This window comes from Theropithecus gelada, chromosome 1, assembly GCF_003255815.1.
Source record: "Theropithecus gelada isolate Dixy chromosome 1, Tgel_1.0, whole genome shotgun sequence".
NCBI lineage: Eukaryota > Metazoa > Chordata > Mammalia > Primates > Cercopithecidae > Theropithecus > Theropithecus gelada.
The window spans coordinates 186,496,936-186,524,692 of record NC_037668.1 but is presented as its reverse complement, the minus strand read 5'-3'; the positions used below and the strand labels follow the sequence as shown (position 1 = coordinate 186,524,692).

The 27,757-nt window shown below is 41.5% G+C and overlaps 2 protein-coding genes and 1 non-coding gene across 4 annotated transcripts in view; 2 read left to right on the top strand and 1 right to left on the bottom strand.

Annotated features, from left to right (window-relative positions):
- Positions 1-5,740, top strand: part of AXDND1 (axonemal dynein light chain domain containing 1) — a 185,853-nt gene extending 180,113 nt beyond the window's left edge. The window contains exon 26 of the mRNA XM_025389451.1: positions 5,520-5,740. Within this exon, the coding sequence (XP_025245236.1) occupies positions 5,520-5,527 (8 nt within the window). The 3' untranslated portion in view covers positions 5,528-5,740. The remainder of the gene's footprint in view (positions 1-5,519) is intronic.
- NPHS2 (NPHS2, podocin) lies at positions 1,478-26,297 on the bottom strand. Of its 2 annotated transcripts, XM_025389474.1 has the most exons (8): positions 25,948-26,297; positions 15,529-15,632; positions 12,164-12,236; positions 10,558-10,640; positions 7,814-8,017; positions 5,484-5,539; positions 3,559-3,637; positions 1,478-2,404 (listed from the first exon to the last, which is right to left on the bottom strand). In XM_025389474.1, exons 1-8 carry the CDS (start codon positions 26,219-26,221, stop codon positions 2,126-2,128), a joined length of 1,152 nt encoding a protein of 383 aa, XP_025245259.1. In that variant the 5' UTR covers positions 26,222-26,297; the 3' UTR covers positions 1,478-2,125. The 2 variants fall into 2 exon arrangements, with proteins under 2 accessions (XP_025245259.1, XP_025245260.1); XM_025389475.1 differs by lacking the exon at positions 7,814-8,017.
- A 329-nt stretch (positions 26,298-26,626) lies between these two features.
- Positions 26,627-26,745, top strand: LOC112615120. The gene has a single exon (XR_003117286.1). It is a non-coding gene; the product is annotated as a U5 spliceosomal RNA (small nuclear RNA).
- Positions 26,746-27,757: the final 1,012 nt, after the last annotated feature.

Sequence of the window (27,757 nt, the reverse complement as noted above, 5' to 3'; positions counted from 1 at the left end):
TTACCTATCTTTGACTTATTTGGATATGAGAGCCTTTTGGATTCCACATTTGTATTTCGGCACCCCTGCATAGTGTAGCGCTTTGCCTGTTCCTTTGGCTTCAGAATCTCCCATTGCCTCCTCAATGAAAGACTGCTCCATCTATGGCTGTCAGCACTCTCATGCCCCCACAACCAAGTAAGGTCCTTAGGAACAGGGACTGGGGAGACTTTTCTTTTAATAAGATATGGAAATATTTTTAGAATTGGATTAAATAGCCTTTTGAAACAGAACAAAATTGGAAGTTACTTCTCAATAGTCACCTTATAAACTGATTGTTGTATCAGTGAGTGAATTTGGCATGGTTATATAAAAATGTAGGTTTTGAAATTATCTGAGAATCCTGTGTAAACTTGGGAAGATGCATGGCTTGGCTAAAGCCCCAGGACGTAACAAATTTGGGCTGTAAGAATATCTTAGAACCAGCTTAGAATGTTTGGGTTTTCCCACCTGTGGATAGAAGTAAGGAGGTGGCCTAGAGACGTAGACAGGGATGCCTCTGAGATTGGCAACATTTCACAAGATAGTGCTAGGGATTTATTTATTTATGTATTTATTTTTAATTTGTTTTGAGGGAGGGGAAGAGGGAGAGAGAGATGGCAGAGAAAGAAGGAATGTTGAGGTGACTGAGAGACATTAGGATAGGCAAAGCATCCTTAACTTGGGCCTTGTTTCTGTGACTTAAGCATAGTGGAAAGCAGTCTGTCTTCAACAGACAAAATGCTGCAAAAGTTTCTAGGCCCGCTGTTAGGAGCTTAGATTCATTTTTTCATGGATATAATGTTCAGCAGGGTTTTATGGGCTCACATTCATAAACAAAAACTCTTTATGGGTATTTCATGCAAAATATTTTCAGTTCCCACTGGGAACGGCAGGAACACATCTCCAATACAAAATAATAATAACAGCAGATAACATGAAGAATAAAGAGGCAGTTTGAGGAAGAGAGAACCAAATACTGTGGCACTTGGGAGAGTTACCCTCTCTCTGTGCCAGCAACATGAAAACGCCCATTATAAGTAGCATTTTCCTAATATTATTTTAGTAATGTTAGTAATGTTTTATAATGTTAGTGACTTTTTTAAGTTTATAGAGAATTTGCTGTAAGTATAGATATGCTTTCTTATTTACTTGGCTTATTTTTTTCCTGCAGATATGCATTTCTAATTGTATAAGGCAAATTAATGGAAAATAAGACATAGAGAAATGTATCTATATTAAGAAATATCTGTATAAGAAAGCAATATGTCAGGGCATGTATAGGTTACCTAATATTATTACTGTTTGAAGAAATAAACAAGCTGGTAATTTCTATACTGAAAACAGATTACTCTCGGGCCCACTATTTATAGTGATTTCCCTCAGATTTTAAGCCACATGTGTCAGATGTTTTTGTCCTTTATTTCTTTATTTAAAAAAGGAGTCTCCACAAAAATAATTCCTTTTAAATGCTTTAATTGGGCATAAATTTTATATCTGACTCCAAGTCCATCTCTCTTTTTTGCATTCACTCTGAAACATTTAAGTGTCACTTTAGGTAACTATCAGGGTTAGGTGTGAGGAAGTCAGGGTGGAGCAAAAAGATTGAGTGTGGTTGAGGAAAACTAAGGCATGCCTTTGAAGAACTGGTAGCATTGTTGAAGAGAAGACTGCATCTTTAGGGCAGAAGAGCAATAGAGTGTGACAAGCCCAATGATAGGTGCTTGTAGGAAGGGCTGTGGGAGCTGTGACAACCTTGCCAAAGGGGCCAGAGGACATACAGTGAAAAGGACATCTGAACCAAGTTCCCAGAAGTCAAAATTTAACCACATCTGGGCTCAACATTCTTTCCAAAGTAGAATGTTGACCAAAGCTGTTTCCCTTAATTGCTCTGACTAGATGAGTCATGGAGCCATGTTGTCTGCCTTCTCTGTCATTACATCATTTCACCGTCTTCTCATGGATAGTGCATTGTGACTTTGTGTATTCCACGGCCATTCCATATGGCAACCAAAGGAAGGGCAGGGAGTGAGGACAGAGTGCCTCCCTCAGGGATGTGGCTTTTCTATGGCAGGCCCCTTTACAGTCACATTACGCCCCATCTTTCCTATAACATGGGAGAGTCTTTCTTTTTAGGATTTAGTGGCTCAACAGGTTTGGAAGGACTTGGGAAGGGGAGGCTTCCCTGAGTTCTGTTGCTGGGAGAAGAGAGGCAATTCAGTAGGTCAAATGGCAAAGGTAAAACCACAGTGGAAGGCTTCTCTGTGGACAGAGACTGAAGGGTGTGGAGGTATCGAAGCTGAACAGCAGCAGGGGTGCCTGACAGAATCTCAGCTGCCATCCTCAGGGACTCAGAAGCAGCCTTTTCCCCTTCTGCAGCGATCATCTAGAAAACAGATGTGACGAAAAGCAAAGTGATTGTTCTTCGTTCCCTGAAGGCTTCACCACTATGCAGTGTGACTCAGCAGACAAGCACTGAGCATCTACTATGTGGCAAGCACGGTTAAGCAGAGAACAGGTTTATTCTTCTTTCTGAAAGGTCTTGAGCTGGGGAGACAGATCACACTATTAATCACAATTTAAGGTGGAATTTGTTAGGAGCCATGACAAGTATAAATGAAGTATTAGGGGAGTTATTAGCATCCGGTGAGCCTTGAAAGATTAGGATTTTGCCAACATAGAGAAAAGATTAGCCAGCATTCTATGCAAAGGCATGACGTTGTGAAAGGGTGACCCCCAACTCAAGCAAAGTGAATGGGTAAGCATTTCTAAAGAGAAAGTGCTGAGCTCACTACCCAAATGCCACCTGAAAGTGGGTGAAGAGGACTTCACTCAGAGATCTAGAAGCAAGTGCCCTGGGGACTATCTTCCTCCCCTTCCTCATCCTCACCTCCCCTCAGTGGTCCACAGGCAATGATCCTCTTACTGGTACCGGTTTTTATCTTCACCTGCTCTGTTCTTTCAGAGAAATCTGCCTCCCTTCATTCTTCATTTTCCTCTTCCCAAGGCCCCCTCACCCACACCTCAGTCACTGGAAGCTGCTAGCTGCCGCATCTTTGCTTCTCGCTGCCATGTCTGAGTGGAGTTGAGTAGCACAGCCTTCTCTTGGCTCTGGCGTTGAGAGAACTGGGCCCTGATCATGGTTGTCCCTCCAAAACTTGTGCCAAGCTTGGGATACAGTTCTAGGGAATATCTAGAAGTTAGGGTGACTATGATTACCCAGGAAAAGATGCCAGCACTAAAGAAGAGGGATTGATGTGTGTGGAGGAGATACCTTTAAGGAGAGAGAGGGAAGGTGAGACTCAAGCAGTGGGTGGTCACTATTATCAGTAGCTTCAGAGAGGGAGAGGAGTTGCATTAGTCAGTCAGGGGACTATTAACACACTTGAAGAGAGCAAGCAATTTTAACAGAGTTGTAAGGGCCCAAGACCGCTTCTGCCCAGTGCCGAATGAATGGACAGTAAGGAAGCAAAGGGGAAATGTTCTCCACCAGCAGGCCTTCCTCAAAGAGCAGTCTGGGTGGGAGGATGGAGTGCTCACCCGCACTTTGGCCTGTCTTTGCGCTTCGGCCTCCACAGCCAGCGAGTGCTGAAGCCCAGCTGGCAACCTCACATCTTTACTGCAAAAGAAGAACGCAGGCATGTAGGTGTGCAGCCGTGATTTAGGGACCAGAGCTTTCACACAGATTTGAAGGCCTCTCTACTGCTGTCTCATGATGAGTAGCAAATTCTGACTGTGCCATCCCTAGACTTCTGAGGTCAAAAGTAGGCAGAGAAGGGCATCTCCAAGGTCGACGCCTCAAATGCAGGTTTGTATTATTGCTGATGCTACAGTAGAGCTGTGGTTCCTCATCAGCAGCACAGCAGATTTTGTATTGATGAGCTGTGCTCAGTTTTTCCACTTAGGTTGTAATCTAAACCTCAACTAATAAATTTGAACAATGGCTTGAAGAGCCACATTACTGATAATAAAGATAAGGGGAATTCATCCAAGTTTATAAAAGACAAGAATTGATTTTGAAAAGGGTACAACTGACCAAATAAGAACAATGCTTAATGTATTGCATAAAAGATACAAAATTGTCTTTTGACCCTGATTATAACTATAAAAATGCATATATGGAAAACAGTTTAGCTGCCCCTCAAAAAGTTAAATATGGAGTTACTATATGACCCAGTAATTCTACTTCTAGATATAGACCCAAGAGAATTGAAAACATGTTCACTCAAAAACTTGCAAACCAATGCTTGCTGTAGCATTATTCATAATAGCCAAAGAGCAGAAACAACCCAAATGTCCATCAGCTGATGAACAGATAAAATGTGGTATAGCCTCAAACAACGAAATATTATTTGACCATAAAAAGTAATGAAGTACTGATTCATGCTGAAGCATGGTTGAACCTTGAAAATATTATGCTAAGTGAAAAGAAGCCAGACACAAAAAGCCATATATTGTATGATTCCATTTATGTGAAATGTCCTGAAGAGGCAAATCCATTGAGACAGAAACTAAATTAGTGGTTGGAAACTAATTTAAGAAACTAAATTAAGGAGTACATCGGGGGTTTCCACTTAACGAACACAGGCTTCCTTTTGGGATGATGAAAATGTTCCGAAATTAGATAGTAGTGATGGCTGTACCCATTTGTAAATATTATACTAAAACTACAGTTTAAAATGGCAAAAATGTGACATTTCTTTTTTTCTTTCTTTTTTCTTTTATCTTTGAGACAGTTTCACTCTGTCACCCAGTCTGGAGTGCAATGCGCAATCTTGACTCACTGCAGCTTCCGCCTCCTGGGTTCAAGTGATTCTCCTGCGTCAGCCTCCCGAGTAGCTGGGATTATAGGCATTTGCCACCACCCCTGGCTAATTTTCTTTTCTTTTTTTTTTCTTTTTCTTTCTTTTTTTTTTTTTTTGAGATCAAGTCTCACTCTGTGGTCCTGGCTAGAGCACAGTGGCATGATCTTGGCTCACTGAAACCTCTGCCTCCCAGGTTCAAGCGATTCTCCTGCCTCAGCCTCCCTAGTAGCTGGGATTACAGGCATGTGCCACCACGCCCAGCTAATTTTTGCATTTTTAGTAGAGACAGGGTTTCACCATGTTGCCCAGGCTGGTCTCAAATTTCTGACCTCAAGCGATCCACCCACCTCAGCCTCCCAAAGTACTGAGATTACAGGTGCGAGCCACTGCGCCTGGCCTAAAATGGGAAATGTCATGTAAATTTTATCTAAAACAATTTTTTAGCTGCATAGAGAAAAAACAATCAGAGTAATTTGTCCAAATGTTATAGTGATTGTGTTATGACTGTAAGATATTAGATAATTTGTTTCTCTTTTTTACAAATTTATGCTGATATGGCTATAGTACTCAAGGAAAATAATTTTTCAAATGAAAAATTTAAAATGAAACCAGAATATTTTCCTTTATCATACTGTTCTTCCTAGTTAATTTCCTACCCACATTTCTATTCTCTCCACTTTGATTCCCCAAATACAGGTCACTGAATCCAAGGCAACCTGTGGAGAGAAGAATTCAGATATTAGTGAGAGCCTCCAGGTGGGAGAGCATGCCTAAACCCTGATGGCCATTGTTCTGTACTAAGGAAGAAGATTCCCTTTGAAAGGACATCATTTGCCTGTTTTATTTAACTTTACAGTGCCTTGCAAAGAGTTGTTTAACTTGCATAGTGCCACCCAATAAATATCTGTGTAGTTGAAGATGGTGTGGTATGCTGAATAATGGTACCCAAAGATATCCCATGTCCTAATCCCTGGAAGCTGTGAATGTTACCCCGAGAGGGATTTTGCTGGTGTGATTAAGTTAAAGGCTCTTGAGATGGGGATACTATCCTGGATTATCCAGGTGGCCCTAAATGTAATTATGGGTGTCCTTGTAAGAGAGAGGCAAACGGTGATTTGACTACAGAAGAGGAGAAGGTGATGTGATGATGGAAGTAGGGATTGAAGTGATGCACTCTAAAGATGGAGGAAGGCGCCACGAGCTGAGAAATGCAGGCAGCCACCAGGTGCTGGAAAAGGCAAGGAAACGGATTCTCCTCTCAGAACCTCCAGAAGGAACTGGTCCAGCTGACACCTGGACTCTAGCCCAGTGAAACTGATTTTGGACTCTGGTCTTCAAAACTAAGAAAACTACCACCAAGTTTGTGGTAGTCTGTTACAGAAGTAATAGGAGCTAATACAGATACATTTTTAAAATCTGTTTCAAAATGCACTGAGTTGAGAACCAGTGTCTAGTCTCTCTTCCAAATGTCTTTCCCTTATAGGATGTTTTCACTTCTACAGCTGATGCTGGTGGCTCCAGTTTCCTCCTGCTTCCCAGTCCCGCCCACCCCCTTGACTGAAGTTGGAAACAAGAAAGGGAAGAAAATGGACTGTGGATTCTGGAAAGGAGGGGCAGGGCATGGAGCTCTAATGTTGACCCAAACTCTTCTTTTTATACTTATTTTCTCATTATTTTTTAGTGGTTAGACAAACAGTAAGCATAGTGCATTGAGAACCCTGAGAAGACTGATTTGGGGGTATGGGTGAGAGTAGGGAATGTTGATAAAGACATTACAGAATAGGTGGCATCTTAAAGGACAAATAAAATCTTGCCTGTGGAGAAAAGGGAAGTATTCCATGCAGAGGATACAGCCCAAGAGGAGGCAATGGGAGCATAAAAGTGCTGAATGCTGGACAAAAGCTAAAGTAGGTTGGAGTATTAGATTCAGTGGGAGAAGGATGGCAAGAGGTGAGACTACAACATTTGGGTCAATTTATTCATTTATCCAAAAAACATCATCTACCTGCTGTGTGATAAACCTGTGCTGAGGACCAAGAGATGGATAAAACATAGTCCCTGCTGCTATGGACGTCATAGTCTGGGAAAATTAATGTCTTAGATAGATGGTCCCCAACTTGCAATGGTTTGACACTTTTTGACTTTTATCATGGGTTTATTAGGATACATGCATTTTTGACTTACGATATTTTTTGCTTTATGATGGGTTTATAATAAATCAAGGAACATTTGTATATATATTATAATCAGTGTAACAAGGGCAAGCTTGAATGTCAAGTGTCTGGACTTTATCCTTTAAAGGAGAAGGATGAATAAGGAAGGGAGGGTGGAGGGGGACATCCCATAAAGCACAATTACTACCAGTGCCTTGGATTCTTGGGGTCGCTCTATTTGAGGTCCTCTTTCCAACTACCATGATTCACAACCTCCTAACCCAGTTCTGGGCCTGGGTGTCCCCACGGCTTCAGTGACAGGCTCCATTGCTGGTAGTAATTGCCACTCCACTGGCCAGTTGGCTGGAATCCTGCTGTCTTCTCACTTCTCCTCTGAATACCTTTTGCCTACCTGCCTCGGTAAGAATCAAAGCCACCGACCCTGGCCGTGGATGAGCTTGCTCAGTTTGCTCCTGGGAACCGTGCCTTATCATCTTTGTGTACAACCAACCCCTCCTGTCCATTCCCACCAACCCCACCATTCCTGCCAGCAATCATTCTCAATACTTAATACTAGGTGAGTACTTGGGGATGAATTTAAAGTCATTGGAGTAGGTTTGAGAGCAAAAACTGTGGCAATGACTGATTAACAAGCACCATACTGATAACTATAATTGACTCAGAATCAATTTGGCAACCTCCTAACTAGCTATAAGCTCCCAAAGGGATGGTCCCAAAGGGATGGAACTGGCCATGGAAGATTTAATAAATGGCCAATGAGCAAATGAATAAAAGATAAATATTTCAACATATTGGCCATTACGTTTATCTAAGTACCTTTGCATCCTGGGCGATGCTCTTCCTCTCTAGAAGAATTTCAGTGAGGGATCGATGTGCTAGGAGGCGCTTCATGGTGGTTTGCACAAGGAACTGCACAGCTTTAGATACATGAGCAAGACTGCTTAGGAGAAGAGAGGCATTTTCCATTCGGTAGTAGCAAACGGCATCTATCTCCATTATAAACATGTCTTTGGTCACGATCTAGGCAGAAAAAGTTTGGATGACAGGCTTGATTCTTGGGCTCCTTTCCTATGTGGGGATAGAGGAACTAAATGTGTTCAAACGGAATTTTCTCCACAAGAGAAAAAGAAAGTTGGCCCACCCTTTATTCAAAATAGACATGTTTTTGAAAATTGTGAATTTTTTTTTCAAATACACGAAAGAACGCACAATTTAATCCTGTGGTAAATCCTTTTGTAAAAAAGATCAGAAATAATTTTCTCATATGAAGACATTCTGTTGATTCCAAACAAGGTCTTTCTAAACTGATACCAAAATAAAAAATCTGCTAAAAGAGAAGCACGTTCTAGGAAACAAGCACTCTAATGCATTGCTTGCTAGAGCGTGCGTTGGGGGTGCTTTGATGATATACATCACAAGCCCTAGAAAGATGTCTTCACATTTCCCTTTTTATATTGATCATAAGGACCTATTTTAAGGGTTTAGCTATAAGGATGTTACTCAGTATTGCTAATTGGAATATAAATTGGAAAGAATTTTATATCAACAATAGGGAATTGGTTGCGTAAATTGTGATACAGCCACTAAATGAAATGCTGTATGTCCATTTAAAATAAAGGGATAGAAGCATTTAGCTAATATATGAAAAGATGACCACAATATATTGTTGGGTTAAGAAAGACACATTGCAAAATAGTATATATGGTATTATATATATATACACACACACATATATATATAAATATATTTACAGGTGATATATATATGTCATACAGATGATCATATATATGATATATATGACATGATATATATATAATATATGTATATTATATATATATAATCTGTAAATATAACCACATACACTGAAAAATCTGAAAGGATATACTCCAAAATATCAACAGTTAACTATGGGTAACAGGATTAGGGGTGAGTTTTTTTTCCCAATTTTGTTTATTGTGTTAAAATACATATACCATAAAACCTACCATCTTAACCATTTTTAAGTATACAGTTCAGTGATACTGAATACACTCATAATATTGTACAGCTATCACCACTATCCATCTCCATAACTCTTTCATCTTGTAAAACTGAAACTCTGTACCCATGAAACAATAACTCTCCAATTTCCCCTTCTCCTCAACCCCTGGCAACCACCATACTGCTTTCAGTTTCTATGAAGTTGACTACTCCAGGTGCCTCTTATGAGTAGGATCGTACAGTATTTCTTTCTTTGTGACTGGCTTATTTCACTTAGCAGAATGTCCTCAGGGTTCATCCATTTGTAGAATGTCAGAATTTCCTTTCTTTTTAAGGCTGAATAATATTCCATTGTAGGTTATAGATCACAGTTTATTCATCTCTTCAGTCATCAGTAGACACCTGGGTTGCTTCAACCTTTTGGCTATTGTGAATAATGCTGTTATGAATACGGGTGTACAAATATTTCTCCAGTGCCCTGCTTTCAATTATTTCAGGTAAATATGCAGAAGTGGAATTGCTGGGTCATACAGTAATTCTATTTTTAATTTTTTGAAGAGCCGCTATACTGTTTTCTACAGTGGCCGCACCATTTTACATATTCCTACCAACAGTGCACGAGGGTTGCAATTTCTCTACATCCTCTTCAACACTTATTATATTCCGTTTTTTTAAAAAACAGTAGCCATGTTAATGAGTGTAAAGTGATATCTTGTGATACTGATTTGTATTTTCCTAATGTAGTGATGCTGAGCATCTTTTCATATGCTTGTTGCCCATTTTATATCTTCATCTTCTTTGTATGTCATCTTTTGAGAAGTGTCTGTTCAAGTTTGTATTAGGGTTCTCTAGAGAAACTGTAGAATGTGTGTGTGTGTGTTTGGGCTTCACCATACATATATATGCACACACACACACATACACATATAGGTATCCTGGGGTGGGGAGAGAAAAAAGTATTGATTTAATGAATTGGCTCATGTGCTAGTATGTCTAACATCTTCAGGCTGAAGACCCAGGGAAGAGTTTATTTTTTCTACTGGCAAAATTCCCTCCTCCTCAAAGGGAGGTCAGTCTTTTTCTTGAGCCCTTCAATTAATTGGATGAGGCCCACCCCACATTAGGGAGGGTAATCTGCTTTACTCAAAGTCTACTGATTTAAATGTTAATCCCATCTAAAAAAGTACCTTCACGATAACATCCAGATGTGTTTGGCCAAATATAGGTCTAATGATCATGGTCTAGCCACGCTGACACGTAAAGTTAACTGTCACAAAGTTCTTTGCCCATTTTTTAAATCGGGTTGCTTACTTTTTTTTGTTGTTAAGATGTATAAGTTCTTTATATATCTTGGATATTAACCCTTTATGAGATATATGATTTGCAAATATTTTCTCCCATTCCCTAGATTGCCTTTGCACTCTGTTAATTGTGTCCTTTGATGCACAAAAGTTTTAAGTTCTGAAGTAGTCCATATCATTATTTTTATTTCCTATTTTTGAGCATAAATAATCATTTTGTCCATGGTAGGTAGACCATGGAAAATGTATAGAGAAAGCAAAAGCCATCATTTGGCTTACCTCATGAAAAGGTATCTCCAGAGTTTGGAGACGAAGGTCAACCTTGTGGTAGGTATCCAGGCAGGGCAAAAAAAAGAAAAGACCTAGAAGAAGGGGAGGAGGAAGTGACAGATAAATAACTGGCATGAAGGCTGTTTGGGTTTCACCTTTTTGGGGTCAGGTTGCACACTACATTACTTTTCCTAGCCTCTCATTACAGACCGTTGGCCCATCCCACCTCCACCTGAGGGTAAAAGGAGAGCACTATTATAATTTGCTCCAGGACAATAGGTAAAAACAGGGATTGTCCCCAGCAAACTGGGCTGTGTGGTCCTTTTAGTCATGGTACTGACCTCCCCAGATCTCAACTGCATGTCTGTCCTTTCACTAGAATTGAACTCCCTAAGTAGTGTCCTATACACTATTGTTAGCCTTAGTGTCTGACTTACTGCCTTTTAGGTGCTCTCTAAAATTGTTTTTGAATCCATGAGTGTACCCAGGTGTCAGACTTTAGAGTCAGCAACCTCCATGTCATATTCCTTAGAAAGTGGGCCCCAGAAGTAATCAGAATAGCAATTATTATGATGCCAGCTTTCTGGTTGGCTAGTTAGTCCTCACCCACCCAATATAATATACAGGATCAATGTGCAGTAAACATTTGTAGATTGATTTGTTGAGATTTTGTGAGAGCCCATTGGATTCTGTGGGCTCCTGCAAGAGCGAAAGCTTTGTTGAAACAAGCAGCACCTCACAGAGTCCAGGATACTAGTCAGCTACTAGTCCTCCTCAGTGCCAGTTGAGAAGGTTCCCGAAAACCAGGGCGAGAGCAAGATGTTCTTTGTCCTGGAACTACAGGGTCTGGTTCTACTTTTGTGTGGGCTCGTATATTCATTCTGAATCTTCAAACTCTGATATTTGTCCCTAGTCTGGTCTCTGCGGGCATGTCCTGGAACTCAGACCCTCTCCAATATATACACAGTGGGATTTTGCTCCTCATACCTTCCTGGCTGACTTAGATCTCCAACCCCCCACTACTAAACCTTTCAGACTGACCATACTTCTATCTGTTTCCCATAATGAGCTTGGACCTGTGGACATCAACTCCACTAGATCTTAAGGTCCTGAGATCAGAGACCATGTTTTATGGTTAGCACAGAGTCTGAGCCACAAGAAATGTTTAATCTATGTTTTTTAAATCCCTGTAACTGAAGACCAATTTGTTATTTCAATGCTGAACTTTGCCTGTCTCCCATGATTGGATCTGAGCACATGGATTAGGAACTAGCTCAGCTTTTCTCTGAGAATTCACAGGACTCTGACCATATCCACATTGTACTCAAACCAGTCCCCAGCCATTGGTCCTAAGCTAACTTGCTATTCTAGCAGGCCTCGCCCTGGCATGTGGGCTCTCTGTACCAATTCTCTCTCTTGGCTACCTATGACCTAGTAGTAATGGTCTCTGAAGAATTTTTTAATAACCTATATTATATGTAACAGATTGGAAAATGCAGGTGTCATGAATCAAGTTACTTCATGTAATCTGAGGTACATATTACGAATCTGCATGGGTTGAAGAAATTGGCAAGTCAGGAGGGAGGTGTTTAGGAAAAAAAGAGTGTTTTTTTACCAGGGCCTTTGGCTCTTCCTGGAAGCAGATGTCCCAGTCGGAATATAATTACTCTTTCATACTCTTGTACAACCTAAAGAGAAATTTAATCCTTTCAAATCACTCCTAGAAAGAAAAATAAAGTCTTCAAAAGGCCTTGGCATAAGAATGATCCTAGATATCAGAAATTTTTTGAGAACCAAGAAAAAAGTTCTATTAATACTTGTTTCCAAAACCTATATTTAGTAAGTATAAAATTTCAGAAATGAAAAAGTGTATTCACCGTGTTAATTTTTGAACCCATGTACTGAATTTTGATTAAAGACTTAACGATTATCTAAAAAACTATGGCCAACTTTCCCTAAATTAATCTTATCAAGGCATCTTAAATCTTGTATTTTACTGTGACTTCTGCATTCCTAGCTTTTATATGTATTGTTCATTACCTGTTTAACAGAAAGAGGAAGTATATTTTAATACCACTTGTGATATTTTGTTTCAGAATGCAATTTCTTCTGAGGCTGCTTCAAAATGATTCAATTGGATTTTTTTTTTTTTTAAGACGAACTTTTGCTCTTGTTACCTAGGCTGGAGTGCAGTGGCGTGATCTAGGCTCACTGCAACCTGCACCTCCCAGATTCTCCTGCCTCAGCCTCCCGAGTAGCTGGGATTACAGGTGTGAGCCACCACGCTCGGCTAATTTTTTGTATTTTTACTAGAGATGGGGTTTCACCATGTTGGTCAGGCTGGTCTCGAACTCCTGACCTCAGGTGATTCACCTGCTTTGGCCTCCCAAAGTGCTGGGATTACAGGTGTGAGCCACCGTGCCTGGCCTCAATTTGATTTTAATTTGTCAATTTTCATTGGTGATAGATCTAGAAAATTCGTGTTTACCCTGAAAATGTGCAGAGATACTTTTAAATGACAAAAAGATTCCGGAGAACATCTGTTAGAAGAGAAATAGAGAAGTTACTGCATACTACTTTAAAAATAAACTTCACTTTCTGACCCAGTATCAGAATCTGAGTTGAATTGCATGTTTATCACTGACTTAACTTGGTCTACTTATTTTGATATTAATATATGCCCCACTCTTTGATGATATGGAATTAATCTTTATTTTCTCAGTGCTTAAAAAATGCCTGATACATTGTAAGTATTCAATAAATATGTATTGAATAAATGAAAGAATGATTTGTGACTATAGACAAATTTATTTTCCTTCCTTATCCTCCCTCCACTTAAGAAAGCTCCATTGAATAATAACTAGCCAAATATAAAAATGTAATAAAGAGGCCAAACAAAACACATTTTGAAGTGTGCTTCTTAAAGTAACAGGATCTACTAACCCACTGTAAGTCTTTTGAGGTTGGGAAACATGTTTTGTTTGTCTTCATGAGTTTACAATTTTATGAGGCTAGAACACTGCCTTGCTTGAAACAATGAGAATGAATGACTGTATGCAGTTCTTAGAGCATGCGTAGCAATTCCCAATTGCTTGGTTTCCTAGCATTACTCATTTCTTACCTGCTTTTATTGGAAGAAACAAATTCTCCCCAGAGATGAAGGGGAGTCTTACTTCTTCAAGACCTTGCTCAAATATAACTACCTGGTTCTGCTTTTGTTTCCTCTCCCTAATTGGCTTCTTAGGGCTTACCATCTTAAGTGACCCAGACCCGAGAGCCTTTCCCAAAAACTATTATGGCGGAGTCAGTGTTGGATCTTGTGGCAATCATGCAGGTGCTCAGGTCACCCTTCAAGAAGAGCCTGCTGGAGCGAGACTCTGTCTCAAAGAAAAAAAAAAAAAAAGAGCCTGCTGCCTTCTATATACAGTCTATAGGAAAAACAGTAGCTAAAGGAGAGTGGGAATGGCCATCCTAACATCAGAGAAAATGGACTTCAAAACAAGCAAACATGTTACTAGCAGTAAGGTGGGACATTGTATAATGATAAAAGGATCAATGCATTAGGAAAGTGTGACAATGATAAGCATAGATGCACCTAAAAACAGAGTTCCAAAATACATGAGGAAAAAGACCAAAATAATTCAAAGTAGAAATAGACAATCCAATAGTGACAGCTGGAGACTTCAATACCCCACTTTAAACAATAGATGGAACTAGACAGACATACAAGACTTGAATAACACTATCAACAAATAGACCTAACAGACATCTACACAGAATATCTCCACCCAACAACAGCAGAATAACACATTCTTTTCCAGCATATATGAAACATCATTTCCAGGACAGATAATAGGCTAGGTCATAAAACTAACTTAAACAAATTTAACAGGATTGAAATAATATAAAGTATATTCTCTTATTACAATGAAGTTAAATTAGAAATCAATAACAGAAGGAAATTTGAGAAATTGACAAATATGTGGAAATTAAACAACATACTGTAACCAATGGGTTAAAGAAGAAATCACAAGGAAAAAGAGAAAATACTTTGAGATAAATGAAAACAAAAACACAAGATACCAAAATGTATCTTGGGGAGGAAAATGGGGAGGGAAAGATGAAGGGGAAGAGGAAAGAGCTGCTGCCTTTCCAACAACAGCCCCAGCAGCAGGTATACTGTTTCAGCCAAGGATGCAGTCTTCCCAGCAGTTCCAGCCAATGACTGAGATGGCAGGAGTACTAGGGCTGTGCCATTTCTGCCCATTGTGGGACTCCTATGAAGCACAAACCTTGCTCTGGAGTTCCCTTTTGGGCTGGCCAAGGCTTTCTCAGAGCTGCACCACAGTCAGAAGTTCTTTCCGCCCAATCCTTTCTTCCCCTTCTCATATCACAAGTGTCAGGCCTGCATCACTGTCTGAAGGCTTCTCCTGACTACTCTTGTTTTCTTTCCTGTTAATCTTTCACAGGCAATGTCTCCCAATAAATCTCTTGCTCCTCTAATTCCATCTTGGCAGGTGCTTCCAGAACGGATACAGGTCTTTATTTATTTCAGGGACAGGCATCTGTAACCACCTGTGGGCCAAAGATAATCATGACTCATGGTCTACAGAAGCTGCCTGAGAAGTTTTGTGGAAGTGTGTGAAGTGGAGTGGATGTCATGATCCATTCTGGTCACAGAATGCAGATGAACGAGACATAGCCAATATAATACATGTGGTAAGTGCTAGAACGAAGTGAAAGCAGAGTAACACGGGAGCACCGGGAAGGGAATGACAGTCTGGGGGAGTCAAGGAAGGCTTCCTGTTTACATTTGAGCAAGGTCTTGGAGGAGTAAGAGCTATCCTGGAAGGTGAGTCGGGGGTGAGGGCATTCCACATGGAGCAAAAACATGTACCAGAAAACAAAAGTGAGAATGGGCATGGTGTAGCCAGTGAGAGGCCTCAGGAAATTACCTATTGCGTCCTCATGGAATCTCACCTTTATGCAGAACCAGATGGAAAAAGGGAAGGTCATGATGATGAAGAGCAGGGAAATGAGGACAAGAAGCCACTCACAGGCCCCTAAACCGGAGGATTTGGTACCTTAAAAAAATTAAAGCAAAAGAATAATTATATTGAAACTTCACCATATTCACTGACGAGCATCTGTTGGTCCAGTCCTTGGTATTGGAGTCAGAGCAAGTTGGAGACTTTGCTGGAAATATTAGAATAAGTCAAATCAGAGTAGCCAAGAGTTCACAGGGCCTGGGGAGGAGCAAGCTCCTGGAAAGGAGGAGCACAGGCACAGTGGCTCACGCCTGTAATCCCAGCATTTTGGGAGGCTGAGATGAGAGGATCGCTTGAGTCCAGGAGTTCAAGACCAGCCTGGGCAACATAGTGAGATCCTGTTTGTACAAAAAAAAAAAAATTAAAAATTAGCTGGGTTTGGTGGTACATGCCTGTAGTTCCAGCTACGCAGGAGGTTGAGGTAGGAAGATAGGTTGAACCTAGGAGGTTGAGGCTGCAGTGAGCTATGACTGCACCACCATACTCAAGCCTGGGTGACAGAGCTAGACCTTGTCTCAAAAATAAAATAAAAAAGAAAGGGAGTGGGTGCATACTGGAACAGGCACAGAATTTGGGAAGAAGGTCTGGATTCCACTTCTGGCTCTACTGTTTCATATCCAGATGACCTTAAGCAAGGTGTGTGACCTTTCCAGACCTCAGTTTCTTCACTATATAATACGGATGCTAACATCTCATGACTATCCCATAATGACTAATTCATGAGCTATATCTTCTATCTCTGGCATAAGGATAAAATAACACACACATACAAAAAGCAGTGAGCTTTACTTTACGTGTCTTTTTTTTTTTTTTTTTTTAATACTTTTAAGTTCCAGGGCACATGTGCACAACGTGCAGGTTTGATACATAGGTATACATGTGCCATGCTGGTTTGCAGCACCCATTAACTCATTATTTGCATTAGATATTTTTCCTAATGCATATCCCTCCCCCAGTCCCTCACCCCCCAACAGGCCCCAGTGTGTGATGTTCCCCGCCCTGTGTCTAAGTGATCTCATTGTTCAGTTCCCACCTACGAGTGAGAACATGCAGTGTTTGGTTTTCTGTCCTTGTGATAGTTTGCTGAGAACGATGGTTTCCAGCTTCATCCATGTCCCTACAAAGGACACGAACTCCTCCTTTTTATGGCTGCATAGTATTCCTTGGTGTATATGTGCCACATTTTCTTAATCCAGTCTATCATTGATGGACATTTGGGTTGGTTCCAAGTCTTTGCTATTATGAATAGTGCTGCAATAAACATACGTGTGCACGTGTCTTTATAGTACCATGATTTATAATCCTTTGGTATGTACCCAGTAATGGGATTGCTGGGTCAAATGGTAATTCTAGTTCTAGATCCTTGAGGAATCGCCACACTGTCTTCCACAATGTGGAATACTTCCACAAAGTATATTGGTTGAACCAATATACTCTCCCACCAACAGTGTAAAAGTGTCCCTATTTCTCTACATTCTCTCCAGCATCTGTTGTTTCCTGACTTTTTAATGATCACCATTCTAACTGGCATGAGATGGTATCTCATTGTGGTTTTGATTTGCATTTCTTTGATGACCAGTGATGATGAGCATTTTTTCATGTGTCTGTCGACTGCATAGATGTCTTCTTTTGAGAAATGTGCTCATATCCTTTGCCCACTTTTTGATGGGTTGTTTTTTCTTGTCAATTTGTTTGAGTTCTTTGTAGATTCTGGATATTAGCCCTTTGTCAGATGGGTAGTTTGCAAAAATCTTCTCCCATTCTGTAGGTTGCCTGTTCACTCTGATGGTAGTTTCTTTTGCCATGCAGAAGCTCTTTAGTTTAATTAGATCCCATTTGTCTATTTTGGCTTCTGCTGCCATTGCTTTTGGTGTTTCAGTCATGAAGTCCTTGCCAATGCCTATGTCCTGAACAGTATTGCCTAGGTTTTCTTCTAGGTTTTTTATGGTTTTAGGTCTCACATTTAAGTCTTTAATCCATCTTGAATTAACTTTTGTATAAGATGTAAGGAAGGGATCCAGTTTCAGCTTTCTACATATGGCTAGCCAGTTTTCCCAGCACCATTTATTAAATAGGGACTCCTTTCCCCATTTCTTGTTTTTGTCAGAAATAACACCAGATGTGTGGTGTTATTTCTGAGGCCTATGTTCTGTTCCATTGGTCTATATATCTGTTTTGGTACAAGTACCATGCTGTTTTGGTTACTGTAGCCTTGTAATATAGTTTGAAGTCAGGTAGCGTGATGCCTCCAGCTTTGTTCTTTTTGCTTAGGATTGTCTTGGCAATGTGGGCTCTTTATTGGTACCCATATGAACTTTAAAGTAGTTTTTTCCAATTCTGTGAAGAAAGTCATTGGTAGCTTGATGGGGATGGCATTGAATCTATAAATTACTTTGGGCAGTATGGCCACTTTCACGATATTGATTCTTCCTGTCCATGAGCATGGAATATTCTCCCATTTGTTTGTGTTCTCTTTTATTTTGTTGAGCAGTGGTTTGTAGTTCTCCTTGCAGAGGTCCTTCACATCCCTTGTACGTTGGATTCCTAGGTATTTTATTGTCTTTGCAGCAATTGTGAATGGGAGTTCACTCATGATTTGGCTCTGTCTGTTAATGGTGTGTAGAAATGCTTGTGATTTTTGCACATTGATTTTGTATCCTGAGACTTTGCTGAAGTTGCTTATTTAAGGAAATTTTGGCTCAGACGATGGGGTTTTCTAAATATAAAATCATGTCATCTGCAAGCAGGGACAATTTGACTTCCTCATTTCCTCATTGAATACCCTTTATTTCTTTCTCCTGCCTGATTGCCCTGGCCAGAACTCCCAATACTACGTTGAATAGGAGTGCTGAGAGACGGCATCCCTGTCTTGTGCCAGTTTTCAAAGGGAATGCTTCCAGTTTTTTCCCATTCAGTATGATATTGGTTGTGGGTTTGTCATAAATAGCTCTTATTATTTTGAGATACGTTCCATCAATACCTACTTTATTGAGAGTTTTTAGCATGAAGAGCTCTTGAATTTTGTCAAAGGCCTTTTCTGTAACTGTTGAGATAATCATGTGGTTTTTGTCATTGGTTCTGTTTATGTGATGGATTACGTTTATTGATTTGCATCTGTTGAACCAACCTTGCATCCCAGCAATTTAGCCGACTTGAAAGTGGTGGATAAGCTTTTTGATGTGCTGCTGGATTTGGTATGCCAATATTTTATTGAGGATTTTTACATCAATGTTCATCCAGGATATTGGTCAAAAATTCTCTTTTTTTGTTGTGTCTCTGCCAGGCTTTGGTATCAGGATGATGTTGGCCTCATAAAATGGGTTAGGGAAGACTCCCTCTTTTTCTATTGATTGGAATAGTTTCAGAAGGAATGGTACCAGCAGCTCTTTGTACCTCTGGTAGAATTTGTCTGTGAATCCGTCTGGTCCTGGACTTTTTTTGGTTGGTAGGCTATTAGTTATTGGCTCAATTTCACAACCTGTTATTGGTCTATTCAGAGATTTGACTCCTTCCTGGTTTAGTCTTGGGAGGGTGTATGTGTCGAGGAATTTATCCATTTCTTCTAGATTTTCTAGTTTATTTGCGTAGAGGTGTTTATAGTATTCTCTGATGGTAGTTTGATTTCTGTTGAATTGGTGGTAATATCCCCTTTATCATTTTTTATTGCATCTATTTGATTCTTCTCTCTTTTCTTCTTTATTAGTCTTGCTAGTGGTCTATCAATTTTGTTGATCTTTTCAAAACAAACCAGCTCTTGAATTCATTGATTTTTTGAAGGGTTTTTTGTGTCTCTCTTTCAGTTTCTGCTCTGATCTTAATTATTTCTTGACTTCTGCTAGCTTTTGAATTTGTTTGCTCTTGCTTCTCTAGTTCTTTTAATTGTGACTTTAGGGTGTTGATTTTAGATCTTTCCTGCTTTCTCTTGTGGACGTTTAGTGCTACAAATTTCCCTCTACACACTGCTTTAAATGTGTCCCAGAGATTCTGATACATTGTGTCTTTGTTCTTATTGGTTTCAAAGAACATCTTTATTTCTGCCTTCATTTCGTTATTTACCCAGTAGTCATTCAGGAACAGGCTGTTCAGTTTCCATGCAGTTGTGTGGTTTTGAGTGAGTTTCTTAATCCTGAGTTCTAATTTGATTGCACTGTGGTCTGAGAGACAATTTGTTGTGATTTCTGCTCTTTTACATTTGCTGAGGAGTGTCTTACTTCCAGTTATGTGGTCAATTTTAGAATAAGTGTGATGTGGTGCTGAGAAAAATGTATATTCTGTTGATTTGGGGTGGAGAGTTCTGTAGATGTCTATTAGGCCTGCTTGCTGCAGAGCTGAGTTCAAGCCTGAATATCCTTGTCAACCTTCTGTCTCATTGATCTAATATTGACAGTGGGGTGTTAAAGTCTCCCATTATTATTGTGTGGGAGTCTAAGTCTCTTTGTAGGTCTCTAAGGACTTGCTTTCTGAATCTGGGTGCTCTTGTATTGGGTGCGTATATCTTTAGGATAGTTAGCTCTTCTTGATGAATTGATCCCTTTACCATTATATAATGGCCTTCTTTGTCTCTTTTTATCTTTGTTGGTTTAAAGTCTGTTTTATCAGAGACTAGAATTGTAACCCCTGCTTTTTTTGCTTTCCATTTGCTTGGTAGGTCTTCCTCCATCCCTTTATTTTGAGCCTATGTGAGTCTGCACATGAGATGGGTCTCCTGAATATAGCACACTGATGGGTCTTCACTCTTCATCCAATTTGCCAGTCTGTGTCTTTTAATTGGGGCATTTAGCCCATTTATATTTAAGGTTAATACTGTTATGTGTGAATTTGATCCTGTCATTATGATGCTAACTGGTTATTTTGCCCGTTAATTGATGCAGTTTCTTCCTAGCATCAATGGTCTTTACAATTTGGCATGTTTTTGCAGTGGCTGGTACTGGTTGCTCCTTTGCATGTTTAGTGCTTCCTTCAGGAGCTCTTGTAAGGCAGGCCTGGTGGTGACAAAATCTCTCAGCATTTGCTTGTCTCTGAAGGATTTTATTTATTCTTCACTTATGAAACTTAGTTTGGCTGGATATGAAATTCTGGGTTGAAAATTGTTTTCTTTAAGAATGTTGAATATTGGCCCCCACTCTCTTCTAGTTTGTAGGGTTCTGCAGAGAGGTCCGCTGATAGTCTGATGGGCTTCCCTTTGTGGGTAACTTAACCTTTCTCTCTGGCTGCCCTTAACATTTTTTCCTTCATTTCAACCTCAGTGAATGTGACAATTATGTGTCTTTGGGTTGCTCTTCTTGAGAAGTATGTTTGTGGTGTTTTCTGTATTTCCTGAATTTGAATGTTGGCCTGCCTTGCTAGGTTGGGGAAGTTCTCCTGGATAATATCATGAAGAGTGTTTTCCAACTTGGTTCCATTTTCCCCATCACTTTCAGGTACACCAGTCAAACGTAGGTTTGGTCTTTTCACATAGTCCCATATTTCTTGGAGGCTTTGTTAATTTCTTTTTACTCTTTTTTCTCTAACCTTGTCTTCTCACTTTATTTCATTAATTTGATCTTCAATTGCTGACACTCTTTCTTCCACTTGATTGAATTGGCTATTGAAGCTTTCGCATGCATCATGAAGTTCTTGTGCCATGGTTTTCAGCTTCATCAGGTCATTTAAGGTCCTCTCTCCACTGTTTATTGTAGTTAGCCATTCATCTCATCTTTTTTCAAGGTTTTTAACTTCTTTGCGATGCGTTCAAACATCCTCCTTTTGCTCAGAGAAGTTTGTTATTACTGACCTTTTGAAGACTACTTTTGTCAATTTGTTAAAGTCATTCTCCATCCAGCTTTGTTCTGTTGCTGGCGAGGAGCTGCAATCCTTTGGAGCAGAAGAGGCGCTCTGATTTTTAGAATTTTCAGCTTTTCTTCTCTGGTTTCTACCTATCTTTGTGGTTTTATCTACCTTTGGTCTTTGATGTTGGTGACCTACAGATGTGGTTTTGGTGTAGATGACCCTTTTGTTGATGTTGAAGCTATTCCTTTCTGTTTGTTAGTTTTCCTTCTAACAGGTCCCTCAGCTGCAGGTCTGTTGGAGTTTGCTGGAGTTCCACTCCAGACCCTGTTTGCCTGGGTGTCACCAGTGGAGGCTGCAGAACAGTAAATATTGCTGCCTGGTGCTTCCTCTGGAAGCTTCATCCCATATGAGGTGTCTGTCTTCCTATATGAGGTGTCTGTCGGTCCCTGCTGGGAGCTGTCCCCCAGTTAGGCTACACAAGGGTCAGGGACCAACTTGAGCAGGCAGTCTGTCCATTCTCAGAGCTCAAATGCCATGCTAGGAGAACCACTGCTCTTTTCAGAGCTGTCAGACACGGACGTTTAAGTCTGCAGAAGTTGTCTGCTGCCTTTTGTTCAGCTATGCCCTGCCCACGGAGGTGGAGTCTAGAGGCAGTAGGCCTTGTTGAGCTGCAGTGTACTCTGCCCAGTTCGAGATTCCTGGATGCTTTGTTTACCTACTCAAGCCTCAGCAATGGCAGACACCCCTCCCCTAGCCAGGCTGCCGTCTCACAGATCGAACTCAGACTGCTGTGCTAGCAGTGAGCAAGGCTCCATGGGCATGGGCCCCACTGAGCTGGGCACAGGAGAGAATCACCTTGTCTGCTGGTTGCTAAGACCTTGGGAAAAGCACAGTAGTTGGACGGGAATGTCCCATTTTTCTAGGTAGTCTGTCACAGCTTCCCTTGGTTAGGAAAGGGAAATCCCCCGACCCCTTGTGCTTCCCAGGTGAGGCGACACCCTGCCCTGCTTCAGCTCGCCCTCTGTGGGCTGCACCCACTGTCCAACCAGTCCCATTGAGAGGAACCAGGAACCTCAGCTGGAAATGCACAAATCACCCGTCTTCTGTGTCAATCACACTGGGAGCTGCAGACCAGAGCTGTTCCTATTCAGCCATCTTCTGTCTGGTTTGTTTTAAGTGATTCCAACCACGTGTCCAGAGGCTTATCTTCCATGAAATAACTTTCCCATCCATTACCTGCCTTAATGTCTGAAATTCCACCATTTTAACACCTCCATTAAGGTGTTGATCTCAATAGTCTTTGAAAATTACCTTTATGGGGTAATACCTACTAATGTGTATGAAAAAGTGATAAGGAACTGGGGTTCAGAACATCCAAGATGCTTGGGTGGTAAATGAAACAATATCAAGGAAAGTCAGCCTCAAGAACACAAGCTTCTTGGGGTCTTGTCTTATTTACACTATGTCCCCAGGGCTTAGAATAGTGCCTGGCAACCATACACGTGCTCAATAAATATTAGTTGAATGTGAGAAGAAAGGAGGAGTGAAAATGATTTAAATGTAAGAGTTATGAAAATTTCAAGAATTTTAACCTCCAGGTACTAGAAAACTGACCAAAGGAATATTATTTGCCAGTTTAAAAATATCACAGAAGACTAGAAGGTGACTAAAAATTAGGAAATTGTAAAGTCTACTTTCTTTCCTTCCTTCCTTCCTTCCTTCATTCCTCCCCTCCCTCCCTTCCTCCCTCCTTCCCTCCCTCCCTCCTGTCTTCCTGCCTTCCTGTCTTATTTCTTTCTTTCTCTTTCCTTCTTTTTTTCTTTCTTTTGAGCCAGGGTCTTGCTCTCTCCAGGCTGGAGTGCAGTGATGCAATCATGGCTTTTTGCATCCTTGGCCTCCTGGGCTCAAGAAGTCTCCCCACCTTAGCCTCTCAAGTAGCTGGGACTGCAGGTGCATGCCACCATACCTGGCTAATTATTTTTTTGCAGAGATGGGGGTCTCGCTATGTTGCCCAGGCTGGTCTCAAACTCCTAGCCTCAAGTGTTCCTCTCACCTCAGCCTCCCTGAGTGCTGGGATGATAGGTATGAGCTATGGCACCTGTCCTAAAATCTTATTTTTAAGAGATGGGAACAAAGGGGATAACTAATTAGTAGGCTTGAATATTTTATTTTCATGCCCAGAAAGGTCACCACCAAATTGATGTGCAGATCGCTTGAAGAAGAGGACAGATATGCAAGTTGCACCAGCACAAAAACAAAATCAGCACTGAATGCCATAGTATGGGAGTTTCTAAAGGCCATCCTACAAAATACTAATTCCACAGGGTGCTCCACGAAAGAAGAATTTCCTGGGCAAATGAGTTTAGAGAATACTAGGCACTACATCCCATTCCTGGAGTTGCCAGTGCTCTTCAGGACATTGAAGCTATGAAAATCTCGCAAAGCATTCTTAGCTTTGTTTACCCACATTTGACCAGGTAATATTTTCTCTAAGGAGCACTCATTGATATTCTATGGAACTTATTTCTCATGGAACCTACTCTGGGAAATGCTGCTCTACCAACATACTAATTTTTATAATATTCTTCTTCAAGGGCAATGACTAACAGTATCATTGCCCTTTCTAATTAGTTTATAAATATGTTTCAGTTGCCAGTGGTAGCCATGGCAAGTAAAAATAAACAAATGCATATACAAAATTACATTTTATAAATGAAGAAAGGCCTCAAAAATTCCTTCATACAGTAGCGAGAGATATGAATAGAAAACTAATTTATATCCTCAAAACTAAAGTGATGATTTACCCCCAAAATACTATTCTGTTAGAATAAGTTGCTTGAATATCCAATTTGTTTGGTTTAAGTGAATAGTGAAACATTAATTATTCAAGCAGGAAAAGCCTTTAAACATTGTCTGAGAGTCCCCAACATTTTGGTGAGGTGAAGTGCCTTTTCATTTCTCCCATCTTAAGTAGCCTGCCTTTGGGAGTGTGGTGCTAAGTGAGAAAGAGGAGGGGATGTTACTCTGTGTTCCCCGTGAGCTTCAGAAACTTCCCACGCAAGGGCTCAGTAAAGGTCACTTCATCCTTAGTGGGACTGCTCGCCCACTGCTTGGGGTCTCCTGCTTTAGTTACTCCGTAGCTGGAGGGACTGAGGCCCACAGAGGTGCCCAAGGCCACAGCCAGTAGGACCATGACCAGAAATTAGGGGCAGCACCAAGCAAGGGTGAGCAGTTCAATCAGACTGTCTTATTCTAGGATTTTGGCTTCTCTACTTCCCAGCTACAGGACTTGCGCATGTTACTTAATTTCTCAGAGCATGTTTCCTCATCTGTAATAAGAGGATGGTGAGGGATTAAATAACTCAGTAAAACACCCAGTGTGTGCCTGGCATATAGTAGGGGTTTCATAAATGGTGGCTTCCTTACTTGCTTACCCTACCAGTGTGATCTGCTGCCTAACAGTAACAAGCCTTATAACCTCAGCATTGAATCCAGCAACCATTTACTGAACAGAGGTTTCTGATTGATGAAAGGGTATCATCAACGGGGCAAAACAGTATTAACATGACCCATTTAAATTACACCCCAACTGCAGAAATCTTCCTTAAATGGTAGCTTTCAGTGATCTAGCATGTACTGCATTGCTGGTAACTAGGAAATGTTAAAACTTCATAGCCAGCAGGAAGCAATATAACACACTATTCCTTATTTAATTTCTTTTAACAGCTGTCATCCCACTAAAGTGGTAATCATTTTTTTCTTCCACTCATTATAAAAAAGACTGGAGGTAGATAACATTTTCCTGAGTTGTTTCTCCTGCAGAAGCAAAAGAGACACCTTTCTTTGCATTCCCTTCTTTGACCTAATTTTCCTCTCTCTCAGCTTGCAAGGTCGCAGCTGGAATTGAGTATGTTTTTGTTCCAGACTGTGCAAAGTGCTTTGGGTGCCTTTTCTCATTGTATCCTCACCTCTACCCTCTGAGGCAGGTACTGCTGTATGAGAGATGGTTAAGGTTCCTTCCTATGATCACATGGCTAGCAAGTGGTTGGGCTGTGATTTAAACTCAGGTGTGGCTCTTCCTCACTTGGCTCTGCTGCGGCTGCTTTTCAGAAAGAATGATCATCTTCCCAGAAGTTTAAAATGCTTTTAGGTAAGACCGAGGGGTGGGGACGCGGGAAGAAGAATAAGCCACATAACTGCCTACAGCCACCAGCTCGTGCATGTCTTTACTTAAATTAGGTGCCCGTATGCCCCTCCATGGCCACAAAAAAAAAAAAAAAAAAGCTCATGGCTCCTTTGCCAAGTTGATTGGTCCCCAACCTGTACCACACTCCCTCCCAACTCCCATCCAAGGCTGGCCCCGAGACCAGTAAATAGCGACATTTGTATTTCTTCTGATGTTCTTTGCTCACCATAGGAGGTTGCTGGGTTCCTAACTTAACGCCTTTCCGTTCCTGGGAACCTGAGCATCCAGCAGTCTGCTCTGGCTTCAGTGGGTCTCGTGGGATGACCCTTTCCACCTTATCTGACACCCCTTAGTTACCACCTGGAAAGGCGGCAGATAACGGTGCCGGGTCCGTACCTTCCTCGGGCCGCTCGCTCTCCAGCAGCGCCACCACCTCGGTACCCTCCTCGCCGGAGCCCCGGACCTCATCCACGTCCACCACCGTGGCGGCGGGCGCTCGGGGCTCCCCCGGGGTCTCCGCCCGTCCAGAGCCCGACGGCTTGGGCCCAGCCTCCCGGTGTCTGCGGCCTCCGCCGCTCCTCTCGGCCTTTGCTCTCTTGTTCTCCTTGTGCGGGGACCTGCCGCCTCGCCCGCGAGACTCCCTGGAGGAGCTCCGCGCCCTCCTCTCCATCCTCAGAGCTGCTGGGCGGCCGGAGCAGCAGCGCGAGAGCGGCACGGGATCGCAGTCCCTGCGGAGTCGCTGCGGGTCTGCGTGGCTCGCCCGGGGGACCCTAAAGACAGTCGGTTGGGGGCTGAGGGCTAGGGGCGGGACCCCGGGGCCGTGGGCGGGGCCGTGGCGGGGCGCACCCGGAACCCCGAGGGCTGTTTTCCGTGGAGCTGTGGACTGCGTCCGCCGACTCCCACGGCCGGGGCGGCGCTGAAGCAGAGAGGCCTGGGTGGGAGAGCCGGCGCCGGGTAGGGTGCGGGCGTTGAAAAGTGCGTGTCTGCAGGTGGCAGCCCGGGCTGCGAAGACTCGGTTCCTAGAGGATTCCTAATGTGATGCTAGAGGTCTGAGGGAGATACAGAAGTTCATCGCAGGCTTTGGTTTCTCTTCAGAACGAATACATCTTTTGCCTTTTACTGCAGATTTCCGTGGAGAGTAACAGCTGTTAGTAACTTTTTTTTTTTTTTTTAGGTCCTGCTTGGGCAGGGCCAAGTAAAAAAGAAAAAAGAAAAAAAACCACAAAAAGTCATCGAATTAGGGTGACTTTAAGGTAAAATCAGAAATTTCCCCTCAACCCCCAACTTTCCTTCTTGGAGTCGTCTCAAGGATGCCTTTCTCTCCTCCCTACTTATTTCTTATTTTATATCCTGGCCCTAGTTGTTCTACAGATGCATTAACCCGTAATGATGCTGGTTGATTCCTCCTGGGAGTATTTACATTTTAAAAGGGATGAAAGGAAACTCTCTTTGCGATGCGTTTCGTCTCTGTTATTATTTAGCGTCTTTATTAATGCTTACACCTGATGTTGATGATGCAATGCTTCTTGAAGAATCATAGGCAGGAAGGGATCTGGTCTAACTTCTGTTTTTAGGAAGGGACACTTTGTCCCGTGCTTCCATGATGAAAGCAGGACTTGGGCTTTTTCAGGGTTCACTGGCCAGGCTGGATCTAGCAACGAACTGGAGAGCTACCTCACCCTCTTCTGAGGGACTTGAAACATTGAATAGGTTTCTCTCTCTTTCACTTTCTGTTAATAATTTGATTCTTACTGAAAGGGAGGTTGGTCAAGATAACCCATCACCCAAGATTTATGATACTACTCAGTTCAGATCACATGATGGCAGAAATAATGTTCACTGATTTTTAAAATATTTCAATATTTATTGAATTCACACAGCAATAGCTTTTTTTCTCTCCCAAAACCTTATTAAAGACTGAGGACCTGAAGTAACTGAAGTGCATCTGGAAAAACCATTCCACTACTTTCTTCTATATGTTCCAGGTTAGGCCACTGCGAGTAAAGTAAATAAAAGATGAGCAATCCAGTCATTTAAATAGGTTTTTTTACTGTCTAAACCTGATCATTGCATGGGCTACCTAAGGAGGACAAGTATTTCCTCAGTTGATAGTTTCTGCCTACAACACTATAGTGAGAAAAATTCCAAAGCTGCATTTGGCTCATAGAGAGAAAGGTATCATGATTATTTCATATTCCCCTGAATT